The sequence below is a fragment of the Eschrichtius robustus genome, chromosome 18 (assembly GCF_028021215.1).
Source record: "Eschrichtius robustus isolate mEscRob2 chromosome 18, mEscRob2.pri, whole genome shotgun sequence".
Classification (NCBI taxonomy): Eukaryota; Metazoa; Chordata; class Mammalia; order Artiodactyla; family Eschrichtiidae; genus Eschrichtius; species Eschrichtius robustus.
Genome location: NC_090841.1, coordinates 70,077,153 through 70,091,726, shown reverse-complemented (window position 1 = coordinate 70,091,726; position 14,574 = coordinate 70,077,153). Strand labels below are relative to the sequence as shown.

General features: G+C 43.1%; 1 protein-coding gene across 11 annotated transcripts in view; it reads left to right on the top strand.

The window, feature by feature from the left end:
• Nucleotides 1-13,511, top strand: part of DOCK9 (dedicator of cytokinesis 9) — a 281,315-nt gene extending 267,804 nt beyond the window's left edge. For all 11 annotated transcript variants that reach the window (XM_068526945.1, XM_068526943.1, XM_068526944.1 and 8 more), the window contains 5 exons: nt 1,213-1,423; nt 6,727-6,917; nt 9,942-10,042; nt 10,178-10,316; nt 12,256-13,511. In XM_068526945.1, coding sequence (XP_068383046.1) covers nt 1,213-1,423; nt 6,727-6,917; nt 9,942-10,042; nt 10,178-10,316; nt 12,256-12,378 — 765 coding nt within the window. In that variant the 3' untranslated portion in view covers nt 12,379-13,511. The remainder of the gene's footprint in view (nt 1-1,212; nt 1,424-6,726; nt 6,918-9,941; nt 10,043-10,177; nt 10,317-12,255) is intronic.
• Nucleotides 13,512-14,574: the final 1,063 nt, after the last annotated feature.

The following is a 14,574-nucleotide window of genomic DNA, read 5'->3' as shown; positions in this document are numbered from 1 at the left end:
AGGTTTGAATACAATTACAGTGATTGGCCAGATGGCCTTTTCTAAAAGAAAAATAACTCATGACTATGTATTTTCTGAACTTCTGGAGTTTAAGGCACTTGCACATCTGTTTTTCATGTTTCTTCACACACGTCTCTGTTAAGAGAACAGTGGTGCATGATAATGTGGGACCAGTAAACCCATCTTGATCTCAGTTGTTTGCCCTTGTTCCAGGATCATCTCCAAATTCTCTGTATGGTCATTTCTTTCATGTCCCCTTTTATTGCTCTAGAAGCTTAAAAACAAGATGTGCAAAGTTGATTTGTCTCCCTAATATATTGACTTCTGTTTTTGTACGGAAAGTGCCTATGTTTAATTTTCTAGCATGTCACAGAAGTTAGAGCACCACGAGGTCTAGCCGTGTAGTTTTAAAAGCATTCATATGCTGAGTCTGTCAGGAACTAAATTTATAATCCGAGCAGTCTTAAGATTAGTCTGTACCTTTATTAAATTAATTCATCTACATCTGTTTATTTCTAATCTATCTACAGGTTAATTATGATTTGGGGACCTAGGCTTTAAACATTATTAGTAAAATAAACATGTCTGTCTCTAAGCCAAATATGTAAAAATACAGCTTAGAAAATAATCAGAGGAATCCAGACGAGGAGTCATTCCACACAAAAACTAGTATGATGTCTTCAAAAAAGTCAATGTCATGGAAAAAAAATAGTCTAGATTAAACAAGACTAAGGAGACATAACTAAATGTAAAATGCAATCATTGATTAGATTCTGGTTCAAACACAAATAGCTATAAATAATATTGAGAAATTCATCTCAACTTGGTATAGTTGGCACTATTAGGAAATTAGTGTTAATTTTGTTACATATGATGATGTATTGTGGTTATAGAGGAGAATATCCTCATGTTTAGGAGATGCTGGCTCAAGTGTCATGATGTGAACCACTTACTTTGAGATGCTTCAGCTAAAAAAAAGTCTACATATACGTGTGTGTGTGTGAATAGACACATATAAACAAATATAGCCAAGTATTAGCAATCGTTCTCAGTGGTGGGTATGTGGGTGTTCGTTGTACTATTTTTTTCAAACTTTTCTGAAATTTCCCTATACTTTTACTAATACGAAGTGGAAAAACACAGCTTCGGCATGCTTTGGAGGAGTCCTTTCAATAGCAATAGCTATCTTCCATTTCCTTTATGCATTTAAAGGTCAACCCTAAGGATCTGGATTCCAAGTATGCGTATATCCAGGTGACTCATGTGATCCCATTCTTTGATGAGAAGGAATTGCAAGAAAGAAAAACGGAGTTTGAGAGATCTCACAACATTCGCCGCTTCATGTTTGAGATGCCCTTCACCCAGACTGGGAAAAGGCAGGGCGGCGTCGAGGAGCAGTGCAAACGGCGCACCATACTGACAGGTACAGTCTCCCTGGCCCCTTTGTTTAAGAATCACACCCAGACATCAGCCCAGATGTCAAGATAAAGAGCCCTCCAGAAGGGATCCAGAAGCATCTAGAATTGGAAGGGCCCTTCGAGCTTAGTTAACTTTCCTTACATATCCGTTTCAGCTTAACGTGTATGTAATGCTTGCTTTCGAATACTCATGACATTTTTCTATTTACCTATTTGTATTTTATTCTTCCACCAGACCAGAAGTTCATATCCAATGTCAGGTAACTTACCCTTTTTAGAATCTGGTGAAAACAGCTCAGAATGCTTTTGCACACAATTTCAAGTGATTTGCAGACTCTCTAGACCCATGGCCCCCCCCAGGTCAAGAACCCCCACACACAGTGCTGCATCTGTGTCATGGGAAGAGACCCCTTACACACCAGCATGAGCCTGCTCAAAGATTCTAGGTGGGGTGAATAAATGGGACATGAGGCTGGACCCCACCCACCTAGTCTCTGAGTGGCTTGCCAACTTCAGCTTGGGCACCTCCAGTACCAGCAAGCTCACTGCATTCACAGGCTGCCCATTCAGCTGTGCCAGAGTGTTAATGGATCCTTTGGCACTGCCTAGCCATTGATCACCCACTCCCAGAGCTATGCTGTGCATTATCTCCCTGTTCCTGACAAGTGTAGAGTCATCTTGGGAGTGATTTCTACCTTCTTTAGGGGAGCTTGACTCCATCGCTCTTAGGGTTAGGGTCAGCAAATGACGGGTAACCTGAAATAAAACGCTTTCTTGACTTAAAAAAAAATTGGTGAGGAGGCTATTGAGAATGCCAGTTGTGTCTATATCTGCTATTGAAGCACATTTTTCAAAGAGTGGCCACACTTAAGTCGAACCTGGGAAGCACCCGCTGCTTGTCCAGCAGTGGATGTTGTCAAGTGTTCCACCTGGGCGGGAACAGGGATCATTCTAATAGTCAGTGAAAGGAGCACTGAGGATGGCGTGTTTCAGGTGGGGCTCCACCCTCGCCACTGGACAGTACACTTTAAGTGGGTGAACTGTGTGGTGTGTGATTTATGTCTCAGTAAAGCTGTTACCAAGGAAGGAATATGGTTCATTATGAAATAGCTCAGAACAGCATATTGCACAGGATTTTTCACCGTTCTTATGAGGGAACTGAGATAAAAATTAAAATACAAACCCCCCCCCAAAACCCTACATTCTTAAAGAAGGAGTCTCTGCTCCTGCTTTTAGAATAATAAGATAACATGTAAGGCACAAACAATATTGGCCTCTAAAACATTAGCCCCTCCCCATAGGTAAATGAATTGTTTTTCTAATGGACACAGGAGCAAATTCTTACTAAGCAAAATAACTGCATTTCTAGGTGGAGTCATTTGATGAGAATTACCAGCTTACCACGTTTATCTCTACAGCTGTGATGACCTCAGATCAGTGCTTATCGAAGGTTGTTCCTGGCAACATCAGCAGCATCAGCCTCACCTGGGAACTTGTTAGAAATGCAGATTCTTGGGCTCCACCCAGACCTTCTGAATCGAGGACTCTCGGGGTGGGGCCCAGGTGGTTGTGCTTAACCAAGCCTTCCAGGTGATTGTGATGCCACTCAAGTTTGAGAACTGCTGATTTAAATAAACCTAGCTCACTGATGAGTCAAGGTCAGGATTTTTTATTAGGATTATTCTGCTCGGGTAGCATACTGATTCATAAACAGTTACCATGAGGTGCTTTCCCTGGCCAGTTTCCCACTTCGTCACAGAAATGTTTTTGATTAGATAACGGGCTAGAGCAAAGCTCTGTACCTGCCAGAGCAGAGGGGACAAAGAGTAACCCCACTGCAGAGAGAGGCAAAGTAGACACAGGGGCTGTTGGCTTGGGAAATAACCACCTTGAGAAGGTGTGGGCAGTGCAGAGCCTGGGCCTGGGTCCTGTAGACCCAGTCACATCCTCACTGTGTGACCTTGGGCAGGTCACTTAACCTCTCTGCACCTTAGTTTTTCATCTGTAAAAAGAGATTTGTACTATCCATCTGGTGTCAAAGAATTCTGTAAATTATGCCCAGGTGGGGAAAGAATGTACTTCATTTTGCCACATCTCACCCACCATTGAGCTCCTTGCCTTTTGAGGTTGGTGATGAGCAAAAAGAGATTATAATACAACACAACACCAAAAAGGGGTGCAGTTTTTGCCCTGAAAGATTCTCAGAATTTCAGAAGGATAATTACTGGGTAGTGTAAAGATTTAGAGAAGAGGTTATAAAAATGCTATTAAGAGCCTATAAACTACATCAGCCTTCAGTTAAAGACACACAGACCAGGATATTCTGAAGACTTTGAATTTGAGAGTTTTCCCTTGTGTTATTAATCCCTTAGGTTCTTCTTCCACTGCATTGCTTCAGAGCTGACCTCTGGCCAGTTGTCGGGGAGCCCCTGCCCTCCCTGCCCTCTGAACCCAGACTGGCTCACTTTCCTGGATAGTTTAGTCAGTTAGCTGCAGTTGTGGAATCATTTGAAAAACCTAATGATTGCCCTCCAGGCCCCCTCGGTGTAAATTTCTGAGCCTGCCTCCCTACGTGATCCCCTCTGTTCCTTCTTTCGTGGAGCTCATTCCATGGAGTTTCTTCCCGGTCACTGTTCCAGAGTCTTCCAAATCATGTCCAGACTCCTACTCAGGTTGGAAGTATTCTCCCGCCCGTCACCCTCTGTTCAGTCTAACCAGACCGTACGCCCACCCGCGCTTCTCAGCCGTCTCTTCCTCGTCCTCCTGCCTGAAGGGCTGCAGATCCCTGGTGTGGGCCGTTGATTAATAACACGGTGGCTCACTCAGTCCACCACCTAATTTTCCACCTTCCAGGCCAGTTTGCTCTTTCTTTTAGCCATTTGGGCAGTAACACATTCTTCAGTTCAGCTAAATTCATTGAGCACAGGCAATGTTCCAACTTGGCATATCAACAAAACAGAGCTCTCTGGCTTGTGCAGCTTAGACTCTAGCAGGAGGAGACAGATGATAAACAGTAAATGTAATGGGTAAATGTATCTGTGTTGGAAGGTAATACATGTTCTGGACAAAAGCAAAGGGGGTTGGAATTGTGGGGTTGGGGGCAGGGGGGCTGCAGTTTAACGGTGTGGCCAGGGTAGGTTTCACTGACAGTCCAGACTTGAAGGAGTTGAGGGAGCAGGCCCTGCACATGTCTGGAGGGAGAAGGCACCTTCGGAGCAGAGGCCAGCGGCAGGGGTCCCTGTGCCCGGCACATTCAGGGGACGACCAGCAGGCAGGCGTGGCTGGCGCTGAGTGAGCCCCAGTGAGAGGAGAGATGAGGCCAGCAAGGAAGGCGGGGGCCGGGGCAGTCCCAGATTGCGTGGACCTGGGAGGCTCACGCACAGACTCGGAGTTTTCTGTATCATTACACCCCTCCTTTGCCTCTTTCACTCTCCAGTTAACCATCGTAAGGAGCAGTGACTCAGGACTGTTTTGGCTGAGTGAAATCGGCGTAATGTGGACACCTCACAGACATCCTTGGAGTTGGTTTTTCTCTCTGAAATAATGGCGCTACCGCACTGTGGCACTCAAAAACACTGTGATCACACTAATCACGTGTGTTTGGACATGGCTGTTAGCCTCATGAAACATGTGTCCTGACAACTGAGAATGCAGTGGCCCTCCCCTCTGTAAAGCGTGTCAGTCTGTCACATCCGAGTTCACCTCTGGCCGGAGGACCGTGTCCCGTCTCCCTGGCTGATAAACAGCAGCATCTAGTTCTTGTCACGTATCAAAGGAGCCTTCAGCCCGAAGAGGACTTACCAGTCCCAGTGTTGCTGCTTAAAATCTCTGTGTCGACACGGAACACAGAAGAAATAGTAGACACAGACCCTTGGCCTTAGATTGATAAAACATGTAGCGACTAGAACAGGCCTGTAAGTGTGTGCCAAACAAGGTTGCATCACGTTGAATGTCTTTTCCAGCCTTGTTCAGACACTGGGTAGCCCGAGGGAACTCTGTGTTTTGCAGGGAGCTGGGCTTTCTCATTTTGTGATCAGTCCTTTTTGAGTAAACCCTCCCCAGCAACTTAGTAAATAGTAAAGAATCCAAACATAACACTTCCATCTTACTTTAGCTTGTTAAAAAATAAAATAAGTTTTTAAGCATAAATCTACCTGTCTATTCATAAATATATATTAAATAAGAATATTATAGATTTTTACATATACCATATAAGCAATAAGGTAGAAATGTGAAACAGTACTGAATTGGAACCAGTTATTTTTGTTCTTTTTTTTTTTTTTTATAAATTTATTTTATTTTATGTATTTATTTTTGGCTGTGTTGGGTCTTTGTTGTGGTACGCAGGCTTCTCATTGCGGTGGCTTCTCTTGTAGCAGAGCACGGGCTCCAGGTGCCCAGGCTCAGTAGTTGTGGCTCACAGGCTCTAGAGCGCAGGCTCGGTAGTTGTGGCACACGGGCTTAGTTGCTCCGCAGCATGTGGGATCTTCCCAGACCAGGGCTCGAACCCATGTCCCCTAAGTTGGTAGGCAGATTCTTAACCACTGTGCCTCCAGGAAAGCCTTTCTGTTCTTTTTTAAATGAACTCTTTGGTGTTGATATGTTCAGGTGTCTTATTATAAGAAAGGAAAACAATATCGAGTGGTGCCTTTTTTGGTAAAAAAAAAAAAAAAGTGAGAAAAATTAAATATTTTTATTTAATGTTTTTGAATCATTTAAAAGTTTTTAAATATCTTTATTATTATGCAACTCAAAGAGTTTGTGAATTTCTGCTTCATAAAATACTTTGCTTGGAAATATATTCTCACGTTATTTTTCATTGATTTCTCTGGCTGTACAAACTTAAGCATGTGATTCAAAGTTGTTCTATGGCTCAAGCATATTTCTGTGGAACTCTTTTCTGGACTTAATTTATTATATGATATCTCAAAACTGTTTATTTAGTCTTTTTTATGTTTGCAAAGCCATCTTATACCTACTAGCTCATTCAGCTCTCATAATTTCCAAGGAAGCAGTGCATTTATGGGCGAGAAAATTGAGCAGGGAATGATAGAGTGATTTCTTCAAAGACAAACTTCTCATATTCAAGTTAACAAGAACCCAACTCTCTTGACTTTATGTGATGCCTGTCATTAGACATGCACAACGATAAACGAGGACAGTATTCTCGTTCCACGAAATACTGGCACGTGACCTAGGCAAGCTCTGGGTTCCTTATCTGTAGAATGGGAGTAATGATCACTTCTACCTCAGTACTGGTGAAGCACGTGCAAACTGTGGACTCATTCTAGGCCATGTTCCTCCACAGCCATACACTGCTTCCCTTACGTGAAGAAGCGGATCCCCGTCATGTACCAGCACCACACGGACCTGAACCCCATCGAGGTGGCCATTGACGAGATGAGTAAGAAGGTGGCCGAGCTCCGGCAGCTGTGCTCCTCGGCCGAAGTGGACATGATCAAACTGCAGCTCAAACTCCAGGGCAGTGTGAGCGTCCAGGTGAGCCGGGCGCCGGACCAAGCAAACCACAGGGCAACAGAGAACAGACCCTTAGACCTTGGGAAATTTTAGGTCGTTCACACCAGCAAGGTCCAGTGTAGATCCCTGGCTTTATCAGGTGATCCCCGTTACCTCCCTTCAATATTTGTGCAGTTTCTCCTGATACCAGAGGGGCGGTAGCCTTGGGGCTACAAGAGTGTCATTCTCACCAAGTTGTCTGCCAGGGGTAGGAGATGGCTCTCCATACAACCTGTTTTTTCAGTAATTTGAGGAATTCTGGGTGCCTGACTGGAAGCATAAAGACTCTTTTAAATATAAAGAAGTGTGGATAGCTATAGGTTTTCTTATAAAACTATTGTTTTCTGGTTTCTATGAAAATTGCACCTGAAAAAGTACATTAAGTTTCACTCTCTTAATGGTATCTTTTATTAACAAAATTATTCATTTTAATATAGCCCAGCTAATCAATTTTTCCTTTATTTGTGTGTCCTCTTTAAGAAATCTGTGTCAGAGATATTCTATGTTTTCTTTGTTTAGATTCATGTGTAGGTGTGCAATCTATCTGAATTGGTTTTTGTATGCAGTAGCATATAGGGGGTCAAGACATTTTTTTTCCTATAGCTGTTCAAGTGATGTGTACCATTTATGGACAAAGTCATCCTGGATCTAGGTGCTGATTACACAAATATGTTCAGTTTGTGAAAATTTATCAAGCTAAACACTTATGATATATGCACCTTTATGTTTGTATAGTGCACTTCAATCATAGGGTTTTTTTTTCAGGTATTTTACTTATATGATTTCCTAAGAAGTTAGTAGATGTTAAATCACTCCCTCCAGGGACCAGCATGCTTCTTGCTTTATTGATGTTTTTAAATGTATATAAATAATTCTAGCATCTGCTTTATGTATATGTATATATTCCCATATCCAACTATTTTCTCTTTCTGGAAGGGTGTGTTTATGAAAGTTACATACAGATTGTAATACAATGGTTTCATTTCCTGAAGTCAGTTTTTGTCAACTTTTTATCAGATCCACGCTGAGCTGTTACCTAACATTTTTCTAAATGTCATTCACTGCAAAAGTATTCACAGATGCTTTCAACCTCTTCCCTTATGGCCCAAAAGACTAATGTGCCAAAATAAGTTATCAAGCGAATATGATAAATATTCCAGCCACACGACTGATTAGATAACGGGCCAGAGGCCAAAGTTTTCTGCAGCCTAAAACAAAACCTGACCTGGGAACATCCAGCCTCTATCTAAGGCCAGTGGAGGAGTGTGTGTGCCAGTAAGGGATGGGGCTGGACAGCTCCAGCCTTCTAAAGGGCAAACTGTGCCCTACCATTTGATAGTGACCTTGAGGGGTTTTTTTGTTTCGTTTTGTTTTTTTAATTTAATTTTATTTATTTACTTTTTATACAGCAGGTTCTTATTAGTTATCCATTTCATACATATTAGTGTATACATGTCAATCCCAATCTCCCAATTCATCCCACCACCAACCCCCGCCGCTTTCCCCCCTTGGTGTCCATACGTTTGTTCTCTACATCTGTGTCTCTATTTCTGCCCTGCAAACCGGTTCATCTGTACCATTTTTCTAGATTCCACATATATGCGTTAATATACGATATTTGTTTTTCTCTTTCTGACTTCACTCCGTATGACAGTCTCTAGGAGTGACCTTAGAGTTTTATAAATGCCCGATCATCTTTAAAAGCAAAGAATTCCATGATGAAATGAGGAGATTAAGTTTATACACGTGCACCCTCCAGGGTAACAACAAAGCTGGAGTCAGGGGAAATGAACTTTATTGTTTTATTTGTGTGTTTCTTTAATTCTTCCACCAAGAGCCTCTGGGGTTGCTGTTGTACAGGACAGAGACATCAGGTGGCTCCGTGATTCTGCACTCCGCTCCAAGATCTTGTTATGCTGGACTTTATGAAGTCTCATCAGCTTCCCTTCTGCATCTTCTTAAAACTGAACATATGTATCGTTTTGGATAATTCTTCATTTGGGTTACCTTTAGGTTGTTAACATAGCTCTCCACACATATCCAGTAATCATATCCAGTCATCACCAAGGGTTAGCTAGTTGTCCCTGTCTCAGAGGGCCCCACCTCTAATGTCTGTGCCCCCCCTCTCCCCGCATCTGGTGTGAATTCTCTCGGCTCAGTTACCGTGCAAGTCCTGTACACTGTGGACCAGGACCACGGCCCGTCCCCTTCCCCGACAGCCACAGACGAGACAGACAGCCCTCCCTACTTACCTTCCAAGTCCACCAGACCTCCTAGGAAAAATCATGCACTAATCACATGGTCAGGACCTTTCCCAAGATGTCTCAGGTGCCTGGAACTTTCTCCTTCCCATCCAGTGTGTCTAACCTTCTTTCAACACTCCCACGTTTCCTGACTTACCCAACCTCAGAGAACTCTTCTTGGTGAATTAAAGGAGACATGCAGGGCTCTGGTTCATTCATCCTGTTGCTAAATGCCCCAAATCTTTGTCTTTCCAGCCCAGCTGAATGGTTAGTTCATTTGAGGATAGCAGATCAGCTTGCCCATGCCTATCTACATAATTCCATGAGGTGAACAGTTGGTTTTTTAAAACTGGCTCATATGCTTAATTTTTCAATTTTCATTGCACTCACCAGATTGACCTCTTAGTTCAGTGTCATGTAGCACAAATACCAGTTGGAAGACTTGGGCTGTGATCTCAGGTGTTTTGCTTATTGGCTATTCGACCTTGAACGGGTCCTTAAGTTTTCCAAGCATTGGTTCTTCCTACATAAAATGAACCAGCATCACAAGTGCCCTAAGGATGGCTGAGATGATAAAATCAAATAGCTTATAACATCATGAGCTTTATTCATGGTTTCCTGTTTGGGGTCCTAAGTTCCTGGAGGGCAGAGGTCATGACTGACTCACTCAAGCAGCATTTTTAGCAAATGCCAACTGAAACTAAATTAATGATAATTGGTATTTTCTTCAAAACGTAATTTAAAATCTTTGTTCTTTATCCAGGTCAATGCTGGTCCACTAGCATATGCCCGAGCTTTCTTAGACGACACAAACACAAAAAGATACCCTGACAATAAAGTGAAGTTGCTTAAAGAAGTTTTCAGGTAAAGCACACGGGAAGTGTCTCCTTTTCTTCAAGTACTGATCGTTTCTGTGCTCACTCAAGAAAGAGATCCTATCAGTGGGACTCATCCTTTGTTCTGTACATGCCTTGATTTCCCTCTCCCACACCTTTCCAGGCAATTTGTGGAAGCTTGCGGTCAAGCCTTAGCGGTAAATGAACGGCTGATCAAAGAGGACCAGTTAGAGTATCAGGAGGAAATGAAGGCCAACTACAGGGAAATGACAAAAGAGCTTTCTGAAATCATGCATGAGCAGGTAGGTGCCACCCTGGAGTGCTTCTCATTTTTAGGGAGCACACATCAGTTGGGGTCTCGGGTGCCCCCAATGATGGCCTAAACCCTCCGACATCCTTCCGGAATTTTGCTACCTGAAGGACAGTGTAGCATGCTGCACTGCCGCTACTACCTAACCGTGGGTACTTGGGGAGCGGCTAACATTGTGTTCACCCGTCACTGTCTAATATGACCAGAGGAGACCAGCACCCTCCTCCTCTTTATCACTTAATCTAGCTCAAAAACACCTCACGTTAAAAAAAATACCAATACCATTCCTGGAAGTTTCTTTATTCACCCAGTCCTTCGGAAGAACAGGGTTTACCAGCCTGGTTTAAGGAATTCTCTGTTGCAGTAAGTGTCTTTCACCATTTAAAAAGATAGGGTCGTTCAGTTTTTTACTGTTTACAGCTGACCTGGGTGCCCTCGTGGGTTCCTCAAGGCTACTTCTTTATTCCTTGTCATTGTGGGCAGCTTTCCTGATTGCACTGCTACCATCGTCTTCCTGTATGAACTCCTTTTGGTAGGATTACATATGTGGGCTCAGTAGTCATCAGGGGGGGACAGCTGCCCAGGGAACTGAGTGAATCTTAAAGGCCACCTCCTCTTGCTTCCTGAGGGGTCTGTTCTCCACCGGCCACAATGACTTCTTCTGAGTCACGGACTCAGTCTTTGTGATTAGTGTTGGCACCTTGATAGCACATGACTGCTTCTGTCTGTTCCCTACGGTACTTTCATTCTCGCAAAATGGAAGCCAGGACCATTTGTGTCAGTTAACATACCATGTGATGATTTAGTGAGAAGGATCCTGTTGTAGGAAACTAACTTAAATGTCTAAGCTTTAACTTGCTTTTTTTTCTCCTCCATGCTCACACATTCAGATGGGATGGTAATGTCATTTTTTAATTTTATTTCTCTGGATCTTGATAACTGGCTCACATAAAGTTATTACTGAGTTTGGGCAACTGCAGACATTGACATAATGACCACGCACGTGCAAAAAGAAGCCCTCTTCTGGGCATTTAGAAAAGTAGGAAAACAAAATTGAATAAACATGTGAATCATTAAGCAGAAAGAGAGGGTCTCATGGGAACAAGTTTTTGGAGAAAGCTCAAGGTCTTTTCCATGGGGCCTCCAGACAGGATGGAGAGCTTGATCAGTGGGTGCCAGCATTTGGCACTAGAAAAGATGAAAGTAGGAAGAAAATTGTGGGCTGAGAATATTAAAATAAACTCCCAGATTGTATGGACACAATGCCATGCCGTGCTCTAAACTACACCTTGAACTTTCCATTATCTCAACAACTGTGAAGATTAAACTTTGAACCCTTGAGCGAAAAGAGTCATGACCTGGAGTAGACTTGCTTTTGGATTTTCCAGGGGAGCCTCTGAGTGTGTCTGTTCTTCTCAGTTTCCACCTGGCAATAGCTCAAGTCTTGCACTTAGAATTCTTCCCTGCGTTACTGAGCGTGAAAGAGACTTGATCAGGGTCAGCGAGGCAGCCACTCTCTTGCTCCCAGGATAGAAATCTGTAAGACCCTAAGAGAAGGAGCTGGTAGAGAACACCGACGCTCCAGACTCAATTAAAAAAGACTTTTCCAGGGGACACGGCCAGGTCGTGTCCCCATCAAGTACGTGTAGGATAGGCCTCAAGGTGCCTTATAATCTGGTGAGGTTAGAAGACTCTCTACTCACTAACCTGGAAAGGAAACAAAGCATGTTGTTCTTGACCTTCTCCTTAAAATCCTGATCTGAAAAGCGTCATTTATGAGGTGAGCTAACACGCTCCCTCTGCAAACCGCCAAAGCCAAGCTCTCTGAGGGCACCACCACTCACAGTAACAGTGGCCACTGGATGATAAATGTGAGAAGTGTCATTTGGAGCAGTTTACGCTTGGGTAACCTTGTGTTTCTGTGCCTCGAGATTTGCCCCCTGGAGGAGAAGACCAGCGTTTTGCCGAATTCCCTTCACATCTTCAACGCCATCAGTGGGACTCCAACGAGCACGCTGGTTCACGGCATGACCAGCTCGTCCTCCGTGGTGTGACTTCACCTCGTGGCCCGCGTGTGGGGACTTGCTTTGTCATTTGCAAACTCAGGATGATCTCCAGAGCTAATCACTGGGCACGTGCAGGACACGGGAGACCGAGCACAGGGAAAGGTCGAGGGGAGTGCGGGAGGAGGGAAATGAAGAGCCGTGTTATTTTGTTTCACGGCAGATTTTCTGGAGGAGTCCTAAGAGAGTGCACATATTTTTTTAAACCTTGCTGGCAATATTCAACATTTTCATTATGTCTTAACAGAGGTATGTGGTGGACACTCTTAAGCTGGAGTTAAATTTTATTCTTCCTTACAGAGTAGTATTAAAAATCAACGGCCTGGAGAAAACAAGTATTCTGGAATGTACATAGCACTGAAATCGAGGCTGGGGTAACCTTTTGCCTCTAGGCTAAGCTGGAAAATCTTGAAAATATTTTTTTTTTTTTTCCTGTGGCACATTCAGGTTGAATACAAGAACTATTTTTGTGACTAGTTTTTGATGACCTAAGGGAACCGACCATTGTAATTTTTGTACCAGTGAACCCGGAGGTTTAGTGCTTTTATACTCATTTACTTGCATTTAAAAAATATGAAAGCTTAAGAAACTATGTGAGCTTAGGACTAGTCAGGCAGTTTAGAACCAAAGGCCTGTATTAATAAACACAACTATGCTAAACATTTAAAGTAGTACAGTATACTGTTGTGTACATAGAGTTTGTTAATACAGTCTTGGCATTGTGTACATACACGTATGACATTTCTACATTTTTAATACTCACATCAGCTTCCGCATAAAGTTTAATTGTGACAGATTTGTGTTGTTCCTAGTATATGCAATACACTTGACTTTACTGTTTTATTCTTGTACATAAAAAAAGTGCAATATGGAGATGTATACAGTCTTTGCTATGGTTAGGTTTATAAACTGTTTTAAAAATTTCATCCTTTTGCCAAAACAGTGGAGTATGTCATTGGTAAATCATAAACCCTGTGGTGAATAGTGGTGTAATGTAAAGCTTTCACCATGTTATATTTTCTTTTCAGACATTAATTTAGTAATTTTATATTTGGGAAAAATAAAGGTTTTTAATTTTATTTAACTAGAATCTCTGCCCTGCTGTAATTAAACATTCTGTACCACAGCTGTATTAAAAATAACATTGCTGATTTTCCGGTAGTGAGTATTGGGTGTTTATTGTCTGACAGTCCTAAGAGGGGCAGGATATTGAAATATTTGGGGGTGAAATAATGTGGTAAATGAAATTTGCTTTAAAATACCTAAGGGGGAAAAAAAGAGGGTAGGTAGATGACAAATGTTGGTAATTGTGGAAGCTGAGGCTGGGTGCATGGGAATCATTGTACCCGTTTCTCTGCCTTTGTGTAAGTTTCCATGGTACAGATTTCAAGAGGCAGGGCTAGGGACCAGATCTTCCAGAGGATGTGGATAAATGCTTTGTTACACTGCAGTCTGGCTCTGAAGTCTACTGGTTGTTCCCAAGTATACATAGACACGTTAATACTTCTGTCGTTTCCCCTTCAACTGCACCAAGGTCTCCATCTTTATCATCTCCCTGCTTGCTTTGAAGGTGAGTACTCTGGGATGAGGTGGTCATTTATCCCAGCAATGCATCAGTGGCCAGGTGTGCACACACTCCCTGTGCCCTACATCATCGTAAACGCTGAAGCCGAGTCAAGTGATGCCTCAGACTGCAGGTGCTGGTCTGCAGTCTGCCTGTGGTGTGCCCAGGGACCCAGCAGAGGAGCCACTCAGCCCCAGAGTTCCCGTGATGGAAGCAAGAGGAGTCTTTCACAAGAAATAGAATAGCTGGTTTTCCTACTTGAAGGGTTTTGGAGGCTGTCTTTTTTCATAACCAGTTGAGGAAGGAAATCATGATGCTGTGTACATCCTGAGCACCCAGATGCCAAGGATCTTTTGGTGTCTTTGGAACGTTCTCTATCAGTGGGCAAGGCTGTATTTTACAGATGGCGACAAGGTCATGAAGAAGAGATGTGAGGAGTTACGTCAACTCACCAGGCTTCAGCCCATTCATTAGTGGATCCAGACTTAGGGCTTGAGAAGATTCTCTGTGATTGCCCTGAGTCTCTGACGTGTCAGCCCCGTGTAATAAACCTTGACTGTCCCTAACACCAGCAGGGATAGGTATAAGAGTTTGTCTCCCTTGTTGCCGAGCTGGATTTCCTG